Below are 20,020 nucleotides of genomic sequence, written 5' to 3'. Positions count from 1 at the left end.
CCCCATCCACCTTCAGTTTGTTCTCTGTGTTTAAAAGTCTCTTGTGTCTCGCCTCCCTCCCTCTCTGTTTGTATTTTCCCCCTCCCTTCCCCCATGGTCTTCTGTTAAGTCTCTCAAGATCCACATATGAGTGAAAACATATGTTATCTGTCCTTCTCTGACTGACTTATTTCACTCAGCATATTTCATTTCCAGTTCCATCCACGTTGCTGCAAATGGCATGATTTCATTGCCAAGTAGATAATACTCTTATGTTAAGATACTGCTTTTGTATAGAGCTGTGTGACCCCCGCTGCTTGTGGAGACAAGAATAATTAACCCCAGATAGTCACACTGTATTAAGCTTGGTGGATTTCGAGGGGAAATTGATTTTGGAAGGTTCTTGCATTAAGATGTTCAAATGGGGTTCTTTTCTGTCCTTGGACCTATATCTCCCCCTGTTGCAACGTGTTTGGAGAAGATGCTTCCATCTTCCTTCCCTAAATTAGAAAAGACTGCAGGGAACACGAAAGACACTGAGATGAATTTAGGAAGTGTGTCCTTCTATATCTGGGCTTCTGTAATTATTCCCATGATATCTTAGATTATACCATAAGTCCTATATTTCAACCTCCATTCAAATTACCACTTCTAAAGTAACTTTGACTCATTTTTTACTCAGATTGTAAAATGAGTCTTTTACTTTTCCCTCTTAAAGTATCATTCTGTGTTGCTTTCAGACTCCAGACTCATTTGAGGCTATCTAATATTTCTTCAAAATCACAACATGCCTGTTTCTAGAACCCAACAGCGAAGGTAGAAATGAAAGCATTCATCAAAAAATAGATGAACACTTGGGCTATTTTCCCTCCTCAAAAAGTCTGAGCATCTAACATTACGAGCTCAGAGTGCCAGGAAGCAAGATCACAATTTCATGCTTTCATAGTAGGGCCATTTAAAAAAATCTTTTTAAGGACTTTAAGATTGTTTTGTATATGCTTTATTACTATCCAAATGAGCTATCCGTGCCTGACCCAAAGTCAGCACACGAAATGCCTTTCTGAATTAATTCATTTTTCCACTTAGTGCGAATATAGAGCTTCTGTGCACTCCCGCATCCAGTGTCCCACTTTTTACATTTGTGGAGAAAAAGTCAAAGGCTCTCTCTGAAGTGGTCATCCCCTTGAGATGATGGTGTTTTGAGCAATAATCATACCTAAGTGCTTCAGAGCTCCCAAAGTGCTTACATTTGTTACCTCCATATTATAAATGAAAAAACGGAGCACGACATGAGTAGAATTCCCCAAAGTTATACAGCAATTAAGTCTTGGGGCCGTGAGAGGAACCTAGATTTGTCTGAGCACAAAGACAGGAGGTGACATTGACCATTCTACCTGATGCTTTCTCTATAGTGACTTTCTCTTCTGCTGTATCTTACGCTTCCTTCCCACAGAAACAACACGAGAGAGTGAGGGAACAGATGGAAGGGGTGAATGCTTCTCTGAAGACGTCTTTGGATTCTCTGACAACACCCCGTCTGACCCTTTCAGAACTTGATGATATAATAAAGGTAGGGATGCATGTGGCCTGTACGTTTGTATTTATAACAGATCGGAGCAGCGTCTCATTGTCACAGAACAACAGTGGAATCCAATTCAAATCTGTCAAGTTAACTGGAGTTACAGAAGTAGTATCAGGAGACTGAAGTTTTCAGTTGCCCTCATTGCATGGCGGCACTACCCACATATGACTGTTTAAATTTAAACGACTAAAAATGAAAGAAATTAAAATGGAATTCCTCCATTGAATTCGCCATATTTCAAGTGCTCAATAGTGCCACGCGTGGCTCCTAGCTAGTGAAAGGAGATCATTTTAAAGTCATCTGATCACCATCTCATTCTTCTTCGACTGTTTCAGCGCCAAGCTCCCTGTCTTCCTCTCCATCCCTACTCCCATCACTATCCTTGGTGACACCAAAATCGAGATGGATGAGCCCACCAGCTCTCAGACCTCTGGCCCCCATAACTTCTCCTGCCCAACAAGCTTTTCCTCCAACCCACCCTGCTTATCCCTCCTATAGCCTAATGCTACATCACAATACCTACCTCGTTCACCTCAATTCATCTCATCACATAGACGTTTTATCATCTCACATCATCACAAGAAGACATTTTTAGAGAGAGACCACATTCTCACAATTTTTATTAGAGTATATTGTTATAATTGTTCTATTTTATTATTACTCATTATTATTACACTCTTACTGAGCCTAACTGATAAACTAAACTTTATCATAGGCTTATACACATAGGAAAAACATAGTATATACAGGGTTTGGTATCATTCACAGATTTAGGTACCCACTGAGGATCTTGGAATATATTCTCTGTAGAGAAGGGGGGGACTACTGTATAATCATTATTTGCAAACAGCCTTAACTTCTTTATCCACCTCTTCCCTTATTGTACGTACATGAGAATTCTATCCCCATAGCCCAGTAAACCCAAGTATCCCCAGCATCATGGCCATACCAGAGAAGCCAACATAGTGAAAAATTCACCTTCCCTTCTATCAGTCTGGCTGGTGAATTTGCTTCATGCTTCACTGAAAAACAGGAACAAAGAGAAGAGAATTTCCCTCATCTTTCTCCCCAGTTCTACCAGCCCACCTGCATTTCTATGCACACATCTACCTTCCTTCTTACTATAATTAGTGAAGTATCCCTTCTCTTGTTGAAGTCTCATCTCCTCACCTGTGCTCTGAATCCCATCCTTCCCCACCTCAAGAACAGGGCCGCAGGTTTCCCCCTGAAAGTATGCCCTCTCTCTTCTCTTTGATCCCATTCTTACTCTCTACTGAACCATTGCTGCCAACATGTAAACATGTGTAAGTATCTCCTATCCTTTAAAAGAAGAAAGCCCTTGCCTACATGCCTCTAATCTCTGTCCCATTCATTACTCTACACTGCTCAACTTCACAGCAAAACACCTCGAGAGTCATTTATAGCTGGCATATCCACCTTCCAGCCATCTGCTGCCTTCGGTACACAACCCACTCCAAATGGGATTTCACGCCCCTCCACCGAGACTGTTCTTGTCCACGTCATCAGTGAACTCAACATAACCAAAACCACAGTTACTTCTCCCTCCTCAGCATTCTTAGCCTCCTTGCTGACTAACCTTTTCTCCTTATTTAAACACTCAGAGTTTTCATCCTGGCTCCTCCAGTACCCTCCCCCCTCACCTGGTCCTCCTCCCACCTCATTGGAGACTTTTTTCCAGCCTCCTCTGCTAGCTTCACCTCTGCACATCCTCTGTGTAGTACCTATTTTAGGCTCTGCAGGCCACGTATAACCACACTCCCTTTTTTTCTTGTGGTTTTTTTTGTTTGTTTGTTTGTTTTTATTTTTTTTACAACTCTTCAAAAATTTAGATAATGTCCTTAGCTAGGAGCTGTGTAGAAACAAGCCTCGAGCTGTACGTGGCCCTGAGCTGTTGGTCCATCCCTGCTCTTGATAATGAATGGCTCCATTCTCAGTCCTGGGCCCTCTTTGGTACTTACCCTTTCTCCCTAGCTGATTGCATTGAATCCCATGGCTTTAAAGAACAATTATATGCATGACCCCACAATTTATACTTCCAGCTTTCATACTTCCACTGAGTTCCAGACTCATATCCAAATGCTTACTTAAAGTTTTCTAGTAAGAACTCAGGGATTTTATCTACCACTTAGATGTGTAATAGTCATATCAAACTTAACACATTCTGAATAAAACCTGCTTCTTCCCCACCTCAGTAACCGGCACAACCCCATTTGCTCAAATCAAAACTCCAGAGTCATTGTTGATTTCTCCTCTCTCCTCCTTCCCGTTTCGATAAGACCCATTGACCCTATCTCCAAAAGGAGTCCTGGTTTCTGACCACTCCCTTCGCTGCTTCTACTCTGCAGTCCAGGCTACCTCCTCTCCAGCATGAACTGCCAAAGGAGCCTCCTACCCATTCATTTACCTCCACTCTTGCCCCTCAAGACTCAGTCTCCATTCAGTAGCAGAACAATCCCTTAAAAATATTATTTCTCCCACACAAAAACCTCGAATGAAACTTAGAGTAAGAAACAAGGTCATTTTACCATGGTTCCTAAGTGACCTGACTCTGACCCATCAGTCTACCTCAATCCACATATCTCTTCCCCACTCACTACCTTCCAGTCCACTCCTCTCTGTCACCCTCCAACTCTGCTCTATTTTTCAAACACACCACACTTTTCCTCACCTCAGGACCTTTGCACCTGCTGTCTCCAGATCTTCAAATGGCTAGCGTCCTTGTGACATTCAATGCAAATGGTGTTTTTACCTTCAGTCACTCTCCAACCCATCCCACTCATACTATTTTATTCAAAATACTTTTTACTCTCTGAAATTAATTTGTTCAATTATTTGACCATTTATCTATAATCTATATATTCCCACTAGGTTGTAAATTCCCTGAAAGCAGAGACTATATTCATAGTTATGCATTCTATCTCCTAAAAGAGTGTCTGGCACACAGTGGGCATATGCTGAATATTTATTTAATTAATTAATAAGTAAAGGTGGAATTTCCATGGTATTGTTTCTGCTTATACAACTAAATATAATTTTCTTCCAAGTTGTTCCCCAGATGATCTACCAAATAGCTAGAGACTTAATACTGTCTCCACAGAAATAAACCCTTTGTGCTAAGAACTATGCTACATTCTGAGAATACAAAAATAAATTAGACACAAATCTTGCCTTCCACAATTATGTAGTCTGGTGGGTGGAATAATCATGCAAAATTATTATAGTAGTGTGATACATGAACAGTAGAAATATATAACAACACTGAACTCATCCTGGAGAAATTAAGGATAGCTTCATAAAGGAAGTGATATTAAGGCTGAAACTGGAAGGATTCATAAAACTTTTCCAGGTGGGTCAGACAAAAAAGAAAGCAAAGTTATCCTGGATAGAGAAAATATTATGTGAAAAGGTAGAGCGGCCAGAAAAAAATCAGGGAGCGTTAAAGCATCGGTTACTCAAGGTTTGACCATGGTACATAATGGGGTGGGGACGGGTGAGAAATGATGAGATTGGAAAGAGGAGGGATCGGTTGATGAAGCCACCTGAGTAATCAAATGTGTTCCTGCAGAGCAATTGGCTGATTTTGAGAGGGAAAATAACATGAGCAGATTTGCTTAATAGAAAGATGGCCATTCCTGGAGGATGGTGCAGAGTGGGTTAGAAGACTTGAAAGACTAGGTTGGCAGAGCTAAGTTAGATTATTCATAGAGGAAAGGTCTGAGTCAAGCCTGAGCAACACCAGCTTTTGAAGTCTCCTTCCTGGACAGTGAAAAAGGAGACCCAAGAGAGAACAGTGTCACAGAAGCTAAGGAAAGAGAGTTTTGGGGGAACGACAGTGACTAACACCGTCACAAACCAGAAATAAATCCAGTACGTAAAGCAGGAAAGTGTCGAATGGATCTGGCAATAGGGTGTCTGACACTGGGGACCTTGGCAAGAACCATTTCTGTGGAATGCACTCGATCAACAAAGAAAAGAAGCTGGAGGGGAAGCTAGAGTCAAGGAATAGGTTTTGTTTGTTTGTTTTTAATGGGAGAGGTTAACTGGGCATATTTATACATGAGAGGAGCCACTAGTTAGGGAGCAAGAAGAAGAGAAAACAGGGCAGCATGCCTTATACAGAAAAGGAACACTTTTCCTCTTAAAATATGAGAAAGATGTACATAAAAATGTAGCTATAATAGGGTTTTCTTTGAGGGGAAGGGACTGAAGGATGGTGGCAAAGAGTTGTTTGTGATTCTTCTTTGTTGGTATTGGAGTCTCTGAGGAGACTAGTACCCTCTATCAGCTCCCAAGTTCTAAACGAGTTGAAAAATAAATAAAATTGTAAATACGAGACCCAAGAACATCACCTTCGTTTCTGATGCAGCTAAGATGAGGACATGGCTTTAGGTCTCTTAGCCAAGTGGGGTGGCTAATACTCAATCCCAGAATTAGGCAGAACTGCCCGCTCAGACAGGCAACATTGCAGGAAGGTTCACGTGGGGGTTCTGCCCAGAACAACTTTCATTATGGACAAACACAGGAAAACTCAGGCTTGCTACCAAGAGGCAGAGCGTAGAGTTGAACAGAGACTGCACAGTTATTCCCCCCAAAATTTACCAATCAAATAAACCAGTCCCTTTCTTAGGAGCAGAATTAGGAAAGGGGTGGAGAGGTCTGAGGTTTCAGTGACTGAGCTCCCTTCATAGGGAGGAAACATCAGGAGTACAGAAAAAAAAAACTCCCTGCTACAGTTAGTTGATGTCTTCTAAATAAAAAAGAAAATAAAGTAATCTGCTTAGAATCAGTTGGAGATGGAAAAAGGAAAAGTTCATGGCTTAAGAATGGTGACAATGTCGAGAATCAGTATTTGAGTGACTGGGAAAAATGAATGATGCTCATTAGATTTAGTAACATAGATATCATTAGTTTAATTTCTGTTTTTTTGGAGCAGTGAAGTAAAAACCAGACTGGAGTGGGTTAGAGTGAGTTAAAAAGTGATAAAATAGAGACAGCTAACATAAACACTTTTTTGACGATATTTTACTATACGGTGAATAGAAAAGTAAGGTAATAACATTGGGGAGATATATGGGTAATGGAGGGGTTTTTTGGTTTATCTTCATTTTGTTTTGTTTTCAGGTGGGAGAAGGCAGAGCATGTCTGAAAGTGGGGGAAGCAATCCATAGAGAAAGAGTTAAAGATGCAAGAGAAAAAGATAAAAGTCTGCTTAAAGTATTTTAGACTCGTATAGACCCAGCCTGAAATTTACTAAACCTCATGATAAGGAGGAATAGAGATTATCTTTTGGTACTCCAAGGGAAAAAGATTTTAAGTCCTTCTATGTTCAACAATTCACTTTTTAAAACATTTTCTTTAGAATGCATCAGGGATTTATGCGGAAATAGACGGAGCCAAAAATGAACTACAAGGAAAGCTATCCAACCTAAGTAACCTTAGTCATGATTTAGTCCAAGAAGCCGTCGACCATGCCCAGAACCTTCAACAAGAGGCTGATGAATTGAGCAGGTAATATCCTGGTTTTAGAAATGCAAATAACTACATAGGGTGAGTAACTCATTTTTATTCAATTCCACATGTCAGAATTATTGGGATACAGATTAGCAAATTGGGCTTGGGGTTGTGTTTGTTTGTTCATTTGAAGGTTTGTTAGTTGGTCGGTCTAAGAGCCAGCTGTTTATTGCAATTGCTTTAGGGAGAGTTTTTTATTAAAAAAAAAAAAATCTGTTGGATTAGAGGTCTGTGTTGTGAGGGGTGGTTCTGCTCCACAGTTATTAATAGGGGAACTAAGGCATTTTTATTGGGACATAACTGCTGCACAAAATATTATCAAGTCCCTTCACAAGGTCCCAATTAGATCCCTCTACAAGGTCTAATTCTGCCACCATCACATATTTATTTCACAGACAGCATTAGCTTTCACACCCAAGGGTCTTAAGTAAAGCTGGTTAGAAGTTGGCAATACAGCTGACTTCTGATATATACTCTGGACATTCTACAGTGCCCAGCAGGAACTGTTTGATTTCAACACCTGATTAAGAGAAAATCAATTGCCAATTTTCCTCACAGCATCTAGAAGAGAGTCCCACACCCTTTGGGCACTCAATTAGTGTTAATTGAAATGTACTGAAAGTCTGGAATTGAATTCATGACCTTGAAATGATAGGTAAATAATGAGATAATTATAGAGAAAGACTACAAATCTGGCAATTAGAAATAAGGATCAGTAAAGGTCATGGATAAAATAAGAACCAATTTAACTCTTGTTCAAAACTTAAACTACCTTTTTATTCCTGATTGTCAAAATTTTCAAATAACCCTCCAAATCTTCTGAGAATTGAAGGAAAGAGAGGAGAGAGAGAGAGAGAGAGAGAGAGAAATAGATGTTATGTAAAATCTTCATGTACAAAATGGCATTTTTATCCACCTTAGCATCATGCTTCCAGTAAATGTGATTTTGATCAAGCCAATAAAATGGAGCTTGGATAAAATATTATTTGGATAATGTGCTGTATTGGAATAACATTGTTTTTGATATTCCCTCCTATGGCTGTCTTCATTTTTCTTTTTTCTTTTTTTTAATTTTTAATGTTTATTTTTGAGAGAGAGAGAGAGCACAAGCAGGGAAGGGGCAGAGAGAGAGGGAGACACAGAATACAAAGCAGACTCCAGGCTCTGAGCTGTCAGCACAGAGCCCAATGCAGGGCTTGAACTCACAAACTGTGAGATCATGTCCTGAGCCGAAGTCAGACGCTTAACGACTGAGCCACCCAGTGCTTCTGTCTTCATTTTTCTTTTACCCTTTATCTCAATGACTATGTCCTATTCATAGGGTTCCAACACATACTTTCACTAAATGCCACCCTGAAACAGTGTTCTAGGATGATTCTAAGTAAGTTACCCATGCTTTACATGAAAACCTGATCAGAAATATCAATCACCCTGAAATCACTTTTGCATTTAAGATATTTCAGACTGAATATATTCAGTGAAACATCCAAATTTCTAGATGTCCTCCCCTCAAAATGTGAATATTCTTCGTCATCTATCTGGTGACCCAATAATTTGCTTCTTGTGCCTCAAACAGAAATAAACATAATTCATCAAGAAATTTCCATTTCAAAAGCACATTTTTATTTTGTGTATTGATGTAGTACCTGTTTTGTGCCTAGTAATGAAAACAGAGTATTAAAGACTTTGTTTCTTTTTTTTTTAAGTTTATTTATTTATTTTGAAAGAGAGACAGAGAGAGCAAGCGGGGGAGGGGCAGAGAGAGAGAGAGGGAGAGAGAGAATCCCAAGCTGTGCTGACAGCACAGAGCCCAATGCAGGGCTTGAGCCCATGAATCATAAGATCATGACCTGAGCAGAAATCAAGAGTCAGACACTTGGGGCGCCTGGGTGGCTCAGTTGGTTAAGCGTCCAACTTCGGCTCAGGTCACGATCTCACAGTTTGTGAGTTCAAATCCCATATCAGGCTCTGTGCTGACAGCTCAGAGCCTGGAGCCTGCTTCAGATTCTGTGTCTGTCCATCTCTTGGCCCCACCCCTGCTCATGCTCTGTGTCTCTCTGTCTCTCAATAACAAATAAACGTTAAAAAAAAATTAAAAAAAAAAAAAAGAGTCAGACACTTAACCGACTGAGCCACCCGCGCACCTCTAAAGGCTTTGTTTCAAGCTCTTTCTTATATCTTAATATTCTAGCCAGCACAATTTAAAAATATTAATGAATACTTGTAACATTTTATTCTTTCTATCCCTTTTTTTAAAAACTTGCTGATTTTACTCTCTGTGCCATTTCTAAGAACAAGGGCTTATGGGTAGGGAAAAGTGCCAAGTATTTGGATTAGAACTACCTCCGCAGAGCAGAGTTGCATTATGACTTTCATGGGCCCTGGGTACTTTTGCCTCTGTGGGCCCCTTCCTCCATAAAAATATTTAAAATTATATGTCATGATAACATTGTTATAAAAACTAATGTAATCATTTTAGTATCCTCATTGTTCTTCTGATTTAAAAAAAATTAAAATGAACATATCTTTGTGGGGCTCTATTATGCCTAATGGATAAGTCAGCCCTCCTGGAGAGGAAAGAATGATGATGACCTTGGACAAAAGAAAGTAGCCAAAGCAATACAGAAAAAGTCACTCGGAGCCCAATACAGAACCCAGCTTAATAGGTCAGGACAGTTGGAAGTGGTGAGCCAGTGTGGGATCTGCAATGTCACATACTGGGTCACAGAGAATCTTCCGGAAGTTACTGATGAATAAAATGATACTAGCCATGAACTAAGCCATGAACTGAGAAAATGTGGCACTGGTGGATTTAAAACTGAATAAAATTGAGGGGCGCCTGGGTGGCTCAAATCAGTTAAGCATCCAACTCTTCATTTCAGTTCAAGCCAGGATCTCAGTTTCATGAGTTCAAGCCCCACATCAGGGTCTGCACTGTCAGCACAGAGCTCGCTTGGGATTCTCTCTCTCTCCTTCTCTCTCTGCCCCTCCTCCACTCGTGCTTTCTCTCTCTCTCTCTCTCTCTCAAATAAACAAAATCAAAAACTTAAAGTTCTTTTTAAAAATAAATAAATAAAACGGAATAAACTAGAGACAAAGGATTCAGGATGAGCTGCAGAAGTAAAGCGGTGCTTATATTATGGAGGAAAAAGTGTCAATAAAGTGAACTATTCTATGAATATATTCAGAATTTGAAATTCCAGTTCAAGAAATAGTTCCGGCATAATAATAAACCCTGATGTTTGTTGGATGACAGGCATGGTAGCAAGCATTTCACATATTTTGTCCCTGTTGTACCTCACATCAATCCTCTGCGACATGAAGCGTTATCAGCCACTATGTGAGAGCGCCCACTGCATGATGGGTACCCAAGAAATATTAGATGAACCTTAAGGAGTCCAGAAAGGGGTAAAGGCAGAAAACATGGTGTATGGGGCGAGGGAGGAAATGGGCATGAGAAGGGCTTTGCACTTCAGAGAAGCAGCTGGGCCGTAGGAGTGAGACAAGTCATAACAACCTGTATCCTGGTTCCTTCCATAAAAAGGAAATAACAATGTCTATTTCATGGGTGTGATAAGAATTAAAGACGTACTATGTAGAACAAGTCCAGCCCAGTATCTGCATATAGATGCTCAGTATGTGTCATTCCCCTTCTTAAAGGGAAAATATGATGTTTTATAAAGTGAACAAAAGGTTGAGTAAATAGAGTGCAACTAAGACCTAACACCACGCTGTGGCTATGCACCCTCTCTGAGAGCCTTGGTTTCTTCTATGGGTAGAAAGTAACAACGCTGATTTGGGTAAGTAGGTGAGGGAGGACTGTGGGTTCATTCCTCTGCCTGACTGCCACAACATAAAGAAGCTTGAAGCTTGAAGAGGTGCAGAGGGCTGATTTAAATCATCCTTCTTTTTTCCTGTGGCCACTGCCAGGCAAACAGCTTCCATGAAGCCAAAATGAGGTAAAGTCTTAGGAGCACCAAAGGCAGAGGAAAGCAAAGAAGATGGGCTCCTAGGAAAGGCAGCTCGGGAAAACCTTTCCAAGCCAAGTGACTTTAAATAACAGGAAGGAGGTCCCTGTGGTCCTGGAAGTATTCCAATCAAGCCATAACAATGGTCCCATTTCCCAAAAAAATAAGAAAGAGAAAAAGGACGAGTTTCTTCTTTTACAGGAATTTGCACAGTTCAGATATGAACGGGCTGGTACAGAAGGCTTTGGATGCTTCAAATGTCTATGAAAATATTGCCAATTATGTTAGCGAAGCCAATGACACAGCAGAATTGGCTTTGAACATCACTGACCGAATTTATGATGTGAGTGTTCCCTTATTTTTTTAAGATTTTGTTTTGAAGTAATCTCTACACCCAACATGGGGCTAGAACTCACAACTCCAAGACAGAGTCACACACTCCACCAACAGAGCCATCCAGGTGTACACACACACACACACACACACACCGAGTATTCCCTTATTTTAAAGTTCATTTACATGCTGCCGTTTCCCAGCTTATGAGTTTTCTGTTTTCTAATGTCATCTCTTGAGCTTCCAGTGTAATACAAATGGCAGAAAGGGCAAGAAAACTAAGAAAACAGCATTTTATTTGTGTTATGAAGGTTTCAGTAGTTCAAGATGTGCCATACTCCTGTCAGCAAATGCCAGTGTCTTTTTGACAGCATTTTTAAACCACAGTCCCTGAATAAACCATATTTAAGACTACCCCATGCTGATAGAGAAGTTGCTTTATGCATACATTCACATTTTTTCAACTCAAAAACTATTTATTGAGTGGCTTCTATTTGACAAGTACTTCAGAGGGGACTTGACCAGGCACTGTTCTAGATTCACTGAATTTTCCTTGAAAAATGTTTACCGTGAAAATGTCATGCACTTTATCTTTTCCTGTTCACATTTGACTTTGATTTTGAGCTATGGAAATGAAGTTGTACGAGTCTTGCTTGGTGTTTAGCAGAGAAACGGTGTCATTTAAATCTTCAATCCATGAGAAGTGGATTTCTTCTGCTGTCATTCTTATTCTTTCCATACAATTCCTTTGTAGGCTGTGAGTGGGATTGATACTCAAATTATTTACCATAAGGATGAGAGCGAGAACCTCCTCAATCAAGCCAGAGAACTGCAAGCAAAGACAGACCCTAGTAAATATGTTTTCTACCTTCCTTCTGATTTATAGCTGCTTCTCTCCTTTCATACAGTGCTTCTGCATGTGGATAAAGATTTCAAAATCCTAGGATTAAAAAACAAATGATCTTTTTTTACATTATTTTCCCCATTTTATTTTTATTTTTTTAATTAATTTATTTATTGTTTAATTTACATCCAGGTTAGTTAGCATATAGTGCAACAGTGATTTCAGGAGTAGATTCCTTAATGCCCCTTACCCATTTAGCCCATTCCCCCTCCAGCAACCTTCTGTTCTCTATATTTAAGTTTCTAAAAACAAATCATCTTTCAACTGAATAGCACATTAGTAGTTCCTGCTGAAATTCAAGGTATAAAAGAAACAAAGATGGGATATTTTAAAATAAATTGTGGTTTAAAAAAAAAAAACCTTCCATGTAGTGAAACATGTGATAGATACTTTTGCTAATAAAGTAGGCTAATTAATAGAAATTTACCATAAATACCAATTTTCATGGAGATGATGCCATTAAATACACTTAACACTAAAACTATATTGGACATAAGTCAATCTTCCTGGACTTATTCAGGAGATATTATTCAGGAGACTTATTCAGAAGATCCTTTAAATTTTTACAGGAATTAATGAATAAGCATTGGGAGAGTTAGGAAGATAGGACACCACACGGCCATCTGGTTATTCGCTCTTTCCTGTATTTGTGTTCTACAAGTTTATGATATTTGGGACAAGCCTAATGGCCATATGGGAAGAAGCATTTCTAAAGGCTAGTGTTTGCGTGTGTGAAAGCAAGCCCATCCAAAATGGGAGAGGGAAGAAAAAATAAAAGTGAAATCATTTTTGTCAATTCTGAATCTTGGGAGCTACTCTTAAAAACAATTGCAGTGATTAAGAATTTCACTAAACATTAATCATCTCTGAGCCAATGACCTCATACCTAAGGATGGTGGCTCACTGACTAATGAGGATGGAAATCCATTATCCAGCTAACTTCTAACCACCACCTGAAAAAAAAACCAAGTTTGCAACAAAAAACGTCACATAATTTTATCAAAGCAATCAATCTCAATTCTAACCGTATGTTTTCTTTTTTTTTTTTTTTTTTTTTACAAAGAGCACTACCTAGAGAAAAAAATGCATTTGTTTTTTTATATGCTAAATATTTAAACAGCTATGATAAAGCAACTACTGTTTTATGCTTGCTGGGTAAAGAAAGGCAATAAAAATGTTCTAATTAAGTATATAAGTCTGATCTTGAACTTACTTTTTAGAAAAGAATTAGAATATTACCTGCAAAAATTGAGAATATTAAAAGTAAAATATATTTTTTACTGAAGTAGGATTAACATACAGTGTCATATCAGTTTCGTGTGTACAATACAATGATTCAACAACTCTGTACATTGCTCTGTGCTCATCACGTTAAGTGTGCTCTTAAAAAGGAAAATATTTTTAGGTAAATGTTGCCATGTCTATATACTGCTTTGTTTCTTGTGATGTGAAGACCAGAATATGTGGATCTTCATGACAGTGACTTAAATATTTTATCCTCCTTGATAATTTGCAATTTTCTTAATCTTGTCATTATTGAGTTATTGAACCTCATGAAAACAATTTTTCTTTTCTGGTAATGGTCTCTCTTCAAAGCTCTATATTTTAAGTACAGAGAAAATCTCTCCGTATAGGTCTCTGAATATTTCGCAGCTCTGGTCACGTATTTCATGATCTTGTTTGCTTAAATTTCTTCACATATTTATTTGCAAAAGGGACACCAATGGGGAGTTAGGACTGCGTGGACCAGAACTTTGCCTCCCTTTAGATAACACACATTTGTGATATAAATTCAGATTTTCAGATTAAACTATATTCATCTACTGAGTTTCATTACAATTTCAAATTACTGTTAATTCATTTCCAAATGACTTTCAACAATTAGTAATCTTTATATCCCAGACTTCCTTTTCTTCATTATCTCTATGAAATAGTTAGCAACCTATAATAAACTCAGGAAGCTGCTATTTAAAGGAGACTTCTACTGAATTCATTTGTAAAATGAAAAATGTTTATGTAAAACAATAAGTTTCAAATAGGACAGACTTTTTGTGAAACATTTTTTTCTTATCAACTTCCAGCCCAAAGTAGAATTTTTTTCACCTATTTTTATCAAGGGCTCCAAATATAGAGTTGAATATATTCTTTCTTGGTGTATCAGCCAGTGTTTTTTGCAGCTATAAGACCCAAAAGGAAGAGCTGAAAAGATTGTTTGTATTAAAAATATTTAAAAAACAAAACTAAAAGAGGGAGAGGGGATATAATTCAAGTACAAAGTATGTTTAAGTCCCTCCTTAAATTCTGGAAAATTTTTGGCATTACCCAGAGGAAATGAGAAAGACGTGCTTGTACTTTGTTTACATTGTACTTGGTGACAGAATCAATTCAGCATCATTCATTGTATACCCACTATACACAAAGGGGGAAGATAACCAACACCCAAAGACCGTATAATAGAAAGAGAAAGTACACCATGGGAGACAGTATATTTACAAGCCTATAGGAGAGAAAAAGAGTATAATAGGAGGTGAAGAAATTATTTCTCTGTCTGTCAAAAAGCATAAATTTCCTGATGCTTTGGAAATAAACAAAGCATGAACCAAGAATTCTTGGGAAAGTTCATCCTTCAGTTCAGACAAGATACTACATCATGACTTGCTTGGATTTGCTCCAAAATAACCCATTATGATTCTATGCTATAAGCGCACTTTCAAGAATAGTTTTCTAAGAAAAAGACTAAGAAAATCTGATAGGCCTATATGTAAATAATATGTATACATTTAATCAGTCATTAAACCCTTCCCACAAAGAAATCTCAAGGCTCAGATGGCTTTCCCCGTGAATTCTTCCAAACATTTAAGTAACACCACTTGTGTATAAATTCTTCCAGGAAACAGAAAAAGAGGAAATATTCTCTAACTTGTTGTATTAAGTCAACAAAACTAAGATACAAAACCTGATAAGAACATTATAAAGAAGGAAAATTATAAGCCAGATTCTCTCACGGAGATGTGAAAATTCTAATCGAAATATTAGCAGATCAAATCTAACACACATAGAAGTGATAATACATGATCAAGTTAAGTTTATTCCAAGATTTCAGGGATAGTTTAACATTTAAAACATCAATAGTAATTCACCACATTTTAGGAATATGGGAGAAAATTCATATGATCATGTCACCACATGCAGGAAGATCATTTACCAAAACTCAATACCCATTCATGTTTTTAAAAAACTTGTAGCGGGGCGCCTGGGTGGCGCAGTCGGTTAAGCGTCCGACTTCAGCCAGGTCACGATCTCCCGGTCCGGGAGTTCGAGCCCCGCGTCAGGCTCTGGGCTGATGGCTCAGAGCCTGGAGCCTGTTTCCGATTCTGTGTCTCCCTCTCTCTCTGCCCCTCCCCTGTTCATGCTCTGTCTCTCTCTGTCCCAAAAATAAATAAACGTCGAAAAAAAAAATTTTTTTTTTTAAAATAAATAAAATAAAAAAATAAAATAAAAAAACTTGTAGCAAACTAAGAATACAAGGAAACCTCTGTAATCTAAGAAATAATAATAAAATAATGGTCATCAAGCGTATTAATACTGAAGTATTTAAAGTTTGCCCACTAAGACTGGAAACAAGACAAAGATACCCCCCACATTACCAATTCAGTGTGTAAAAAATCTGGTTTAATTCTATGTACAACAAAATTAGAAATTAACTTTATAAAATAACACCATTTACAATATCATAAAATACCTAGGAATAAAGCTGATGAAATATAAGATCTCTAATCTTATTAAAGATGATCTAAATAAATGGAGATCAAAATGAGAATTTAGATCTAAATAAAAATAAATAAAAACTGTATTTATTAACTAGAAGACTTAAATTTGTAAAAATGACAATTCTGCCAAATTTATCTGTAGAGTCAATATAATACCATCTGAAGTACCAGAACTGTATGCATATATAGAGGATGACTCTAGAATTTCTTTGGAAATGAGGGTGGGAGGAGCTAAGAAGCCAGCACAATCCTTGAAGAATAAAACAAAGCTGGAAGACTTAAACTACCAGATATTAAGACTTCTAACTCTACAGAAATTAAGACAGAGATACAAAAGATGTAGAAAATTACAATACTGTATCATTTCTTTTGAATAAAGCTTAAGAACAGACACAACTAACAGAGATAGCGTTCAGAATAGTGGTCATCCTTGGGTAATCACAGAGATCCCAGGAAACTAGGAGGACCAATAATGTTCTTTCTTGACTTGATACTGCTTATATGCTGTGCTCAGTTTGTGAACATTCATCAAGCTGTGCATTTATAATGTGCCCCCTTTTCTAGATGTATGTTGTACATCAATTAAAATTTTATTAAAACCATAAAAAAGAATTCTTCTTATATAACAGTCATCACCATAAATAGAGGTAGGTCTTTTCTTTTCAGCTCTTTATCAACCATGCTGCTAGGAGTTATTAGTCACAGCAGTGCTATATTTTTCAAAGAAGTTAGCCATTATCTCTAGACCTTTCACGAGTCACTTTATGGCATCCTAAATCATTCCCAAGCAGTGTTACTACTTTTCTATAATCCTGTACCTCTTAACTGAGATGCCACTTTCCAGAACTGGTGTTCTATGTTCATATCATATTGAGAATTTTACAGATGATTCCGTGATATAGATCAGAATTTTCCTTGAAATTTCCTTGAAATCTTGAAATGGAGATTTTTTTTCCCCCTAGCATCTTGGCTTTACTGGTACCTTTTTTTGGCTTCTTCTCCATAGGTAATGATGAGGCAGTAGCTGATACCAACAGGCGTGTGGGTGGAGCTCTAGCAAGGAAGAGTGCTCTTAAAAACAGATTGAATGATGCCATTAAGCGACTACAAGCCACGGAGAGAGGTAAGGATCACAGACAAGAACTTAAGCTTCATCTGTTTATTCACTGGGATTAAAATAAAGCTTTGAAGAAGGAATACATGATTCCTTATCAGTCCTTTTATAAATAAATATTGTTTTCTGATGACAAAAGAAACTATGTTCATCACACACACACACACACACTGAGAATTATAAAAACTATAATCATACCATCTAGGGGTGACCATTAAATTTGAGAGCATTTTCCTCCTATCTTGTGTGTGGGTGCACACACGTGCATGTGTGTTTTAATGGGATCATGCTGCTTATACTGTTTGGTAACCTACTTTCTTGTGGACATCATTCTTCATTAATAAGCATGCCCTAATTTGATTACTGGGTTTCTCTGGCCCTAATTGTTATATGCCGTGTCATTCTTATGGTACAAGTCGGGAGACCAACAAGCCAAATAGAGACACAAGAGCACTCATTTTGCCCAGTCTGGGACTACAGTGGCATCTTAAGAAGATGGGCTTGGAACCACATGTGCCTTCCCTGGTATAGTGAAAGTTAACAGATACTGCTGGATGAGAGTATTTTACTACATGGAGCAAATCCAACTACTGTACCAGAGTGCACCAAAACCCCAGCCAGGGGGGTATCTTCCATCGAGAATCCCTGTCATCAGCACCATTAGAGCTATGACATACTAGCCACTGGGCTGTGTTTTATGTACATTCTGTCATGTGGGAAAATATCACCATTGCCTTCAGATGAATGTGAACCCTGAGGCTTGTCAAGGTTTGGGAACTTGCTCCAAAAGGCACAACTCCCAAAAGAAGCAGACCCAGGATTCAAAGCTACATCCGTCAGAGTTCAGATCATGTGAGGTCGAATTAAATATTTCTCCACTTAAACAAAAAGAAAGCCTCAACTTCACCTGAGTGATTTTGATTACAAAAGTAATACATGATTTATAGAAAAATGAGAAAATACAGATAAGAAAAAAAAGCACAAAAGAAGAAAAACCTTTTATAATCTCATTACCTAGGAAAAAACACTTTGCTGTAACCTTACATTATTTTTATTTTTATTTTGAATATATAACTTTAATGAAAATAGAATGCCACTCTATATACTATTTGGAAACTTGCTTTTATTATTTAAAAATCAGTTTCCTTACTAATTTACTTCTGCACTAGAGCATCATTTTTATGGTAAAAGGTGCTCCACACAGAAGAAAGTGATATTTACAATGCATTTCAGACATAAACATATTATGACTTAAAATCTCATATGTGTTTTCTGTGGCTTTCTCGCAATGCCTCTAACCTGAAGAGATACTAATTACTTTTTTTAATCTACTTCTAATTTGAAAATGTTTTCAGTGAGCTACATGATTTTAATAAGACTCTAGAGTCTTTCAAGCTCATTTTTTAATGCTACTTAACAATTTTCTTCTGCATCTAACTTACACTATAATTAACATACATTTACAGGTCTTTGTGCAGCTTAAAAACCCAAAAGCTCAGGTCTGTTTTATCCCAGTGATTAAATGGATGGTAATGTTCCCAACCAATGTCCTGCTTCTCTGCAAAGTGAATGTCCCTGTGCTCTGTGTGAAGGTGATGCTCAGCAGCGCCTGGGTCAGTCAAGGCTGATCACGGAGGAAGCTAACAAGACCACAGTGGAAGTCCAGCAGGCAGCCGCCCCGATGGCTCACAATCTGACCAGCTGGTCGCAAAATCTGCAGAATTTTGACTCTTCTGCTTACAACACTGCAGTGGCCTCTGCCAGAGATGCAGGTATCATGGTTTGCATCCAGTTGAGGAACTGACCATTAAGTGCAACACATCCGTTCGTTAAGAAGGCAGTTTGCTTCATTTGGGTTTTCGATTGGAATATTGTAGAAGTTAGCTTAGGAAAAAAGAAAAACTTTTGCTCAGTTCATCTATCAATATATGTATGTGTGTGTGCATAGGAGATATATATATTTCACACAAATAGACACTAGATAGATGGGTTAAGAATCATTGTTTTTCCGAATGAAGTAATGGCAGCACTGATATTTATCAATGTAAGTTTGATCCTTTGGGGAAGAACGTCAATCACAAAATATTGGTTTGCATTTTAGAAAAATATTTACTAAACTGCCTTGCTTTTTCCTTACCTGAGTAAAGCAGGTTATTACCAACAAGTACTGACTATGGCGAAACATAACGGAAGGTTCCCATTAAGAAGAACCGTTTGGGGGCGCCTGGGTAGCTCAGTGGGTTGAGTGTCTCAGATTTCAGCTCAGGTCAACAGTTCTTGAGTTTGGGCCCTGAGGCGGGCTCTGTGCTGACAGCTCAGAGCCTGGAGCCTGCTTCGGATTCTGTGTCTCTCTCTGTCTGCCCCTTCCCCAGTGCGCGCTCTCTCTCTCTGTCTCTCCCTCTCTCTCAAAAATAAACATAGGGGCGCCTGGGTGGGTCAGTCGGTTGAGCATCTGACTCCGGCTCAGGTCATGATCTCGCAGTTCGTGAGTTCGAGCCCTGCATTGGGCTCTGTGCTGACAGCTCAGAGCCTGGAGCCTGCTTCAGATTCTGTGTCTCCCTCTCTCTGCCCCTTCCCCACTCATGCACTGTCTCTGTCTCTCAAAAATGAATAAACGTTAAAAAAAATTTTTTTAATAAATAAACATTAAGAAGAACCATCTGTTAGCCAGCTTGAATACAGATTTATAGCAATGATAATGAAATGTTCTGATATCTCCCTAATTTGTTTAGTTACACATAGATTAAAATCACATATTACTACATTTATTCTATCTCTTCTGCCTCTTAAATATCAATGTCTTTGTCATGACTAGAACTTTCGGTTCCCTACCATGGC

The 20,020-nt window shown here is 38.4% G+C and overlaps 1 protein-coding gene across 3 annotated transcripts in view; it reads left to right on the top strand.

Moving 5' to 3' along the window:
* The window catches only part of LAMA4 (laminin subunit alpha 4), a 145,960-nt gene that overhangs the window by 84,745 nt on the left and 41,195 nt on the right, over positions 1–20,020 (top strand). For all 3 annotated transcript variants that reach the window (XM_045499326.1, XM_045499324.1, XM_045499325.1), the window contains 6 exons: positions 1,433–1,549; positions 6,942–7,090; positions 11,263–11,404; positions 12,149–12,245; positions 17,075–17,191; positions 18,775–18,954. In XM_045499326.1, the coding sequence (XP_045355282.1) occupies positions 1,433–1,549; positions 6,942–7,090; positions 11,263–11,404; positions 12,149–12,245; positions 17,075–17,191; positions 18,775–18,954 (802 nt within the window). The remainder of the gene's footprint in view (positions 1–1,432; positions 1,550–6,941; positions 7,091–11,262; positions 11,405–12,148; positions 12,246–17,074; positions 17,192–18,774; positions 18,955–20,020) is intronic.

This window comes from Leopardus geoffroyi, chromosome B2 (assembly GCF_018350155.1).
Source record: "Leopardus geoffroyi isolate Oge1 chromosome B2, O.geoffroyi_Oge1_pat1.0, whole genome shotgun sequence".
NCBI lineage: Eukaryota > Metazoa > Chordata > Mammalia > Carnivora > Felidae > Leopardus > Leopardus geoffroyi.
This window is presented reverse-complemented; position numbering and strand designations above follow the sequence as displayed.